Consider the following 945-nt stretch of genomic DNA (forward strand, 5'->3'; position numbering starts at 1 on the left):
GGGTTAGGCGGGGAGGGGCATGCAGGGTGTGTGTGGGGTGGAGGGAGGTGGGGGGAAATGGAGGGACGCCCCCCTCGTCCCCGCTGGCGGGGGGGGGCAGAGGTATAGAGGGACGGTCCGCACAGCGGGCAGCGCGGGACAGCGGGGGGACCGCGCATGGCCCGCGCCAGCAGCAGGCGGGCGCGGGGGTCCGGGTCAAGGGGGGCGGGCCGCCCTCGGATGGGCGGCGGCGTGGCGCGAATCGGGCGTCGTCCAGGCTGCGTGCTTCTCCACGGCCCGCCGGCTCCGACTGAACGCCGCCTCCACGCCCGATGCACGGACGCGTGCGGAACGCCCCCGCCCCGGAGGCGACCAAGTGGGGTGCAGGGGAGCGAGGGTTTCCCACCTGCAGCACTTTGACCAGGTTGACCGCGCCCCCCATTTCGCGCTCAACATAGTGGCTGTAGCTCGCCGTGTCCGCCGCGCCGCCCAGGCCGCCGGCCCCGCCGCCGCCGTCGTCCGCGCCGCCGCCGCCGCTGGGGCCGCCGAGGGCGGCGCGGGGGAAGTCGAGTAGGAGGCGTCTGACGCTGTCTGTGTCGATGGACAGCTGGAGGGTGCCCTTTTCGCTGATCCTGGGGGGTTGGGGGTGTTTTGCGGGGTAGGGATGGGGAGAGGGAGCGTGTGATTGTGTGTGTGTGTGTGTGATTGTGTGTGTGTGTGTGTGTGCGCGTGTGTGTGTGTGTGTATGTGTGTGTGTGATTGTGTGTGTGTGTGTGTGTGTGTGTGTGTGTGTGTGTGTGTGTGGGAGTGTGTTTGTGAGTGTTGAAGAAGGTGCAGGAGACCCCCAATTTCTGGGGCCGTGCCGCCGACGCGTCTCTCAAGCGAACCAGGCCAGGCGCGCTCATGCCTGCCGCCCCCCTTCCTCGACGCGTCCTTGCCCGCACCCCACCATGCCGCCCCCACAAC

At 69.7% G+C, this 945-nt stretch overlaps 1 protein-coding gene across 1 annotated transcript; it reads right to left on the reverse strand.

The window, feature by feature from the left end:
* Positions 1 to 195: 195 nt before the first annotated feature.
* Positions 196 to 611, reverse strand: MNEG_16327 (hypothetical protein; the record flags this gene model as incomplete). Its single annotated transcript, XM_014035204.1, has 2 exons — positions 196 to 300; positions 386 to 611. Coding segments are annotated over 2 exons (331 nt in total), but the record flags the coding sequence as incomplete, so codon positions are not given.
* Positions 612 to 945: the final 334 nt, after the last annotated feature.

The sequence above is a fragment of the Monoraphidium neglectum genome (genome assembly GCF_000611645.1).
Source record: "Monoraphidium neglectum strain SAG 48.87 unplaced genomic scaffold scaffold06246, whole genome shotgun sequence".
Taxonomy (NCBI): domain Eukaryota; kingdom Viridiplantae; phylum Chlorophyta; class Chlorophyceae; order Sphaeropleales; family Selenastraceae; genus Monoraphidium; species Monoraphidium neglectum.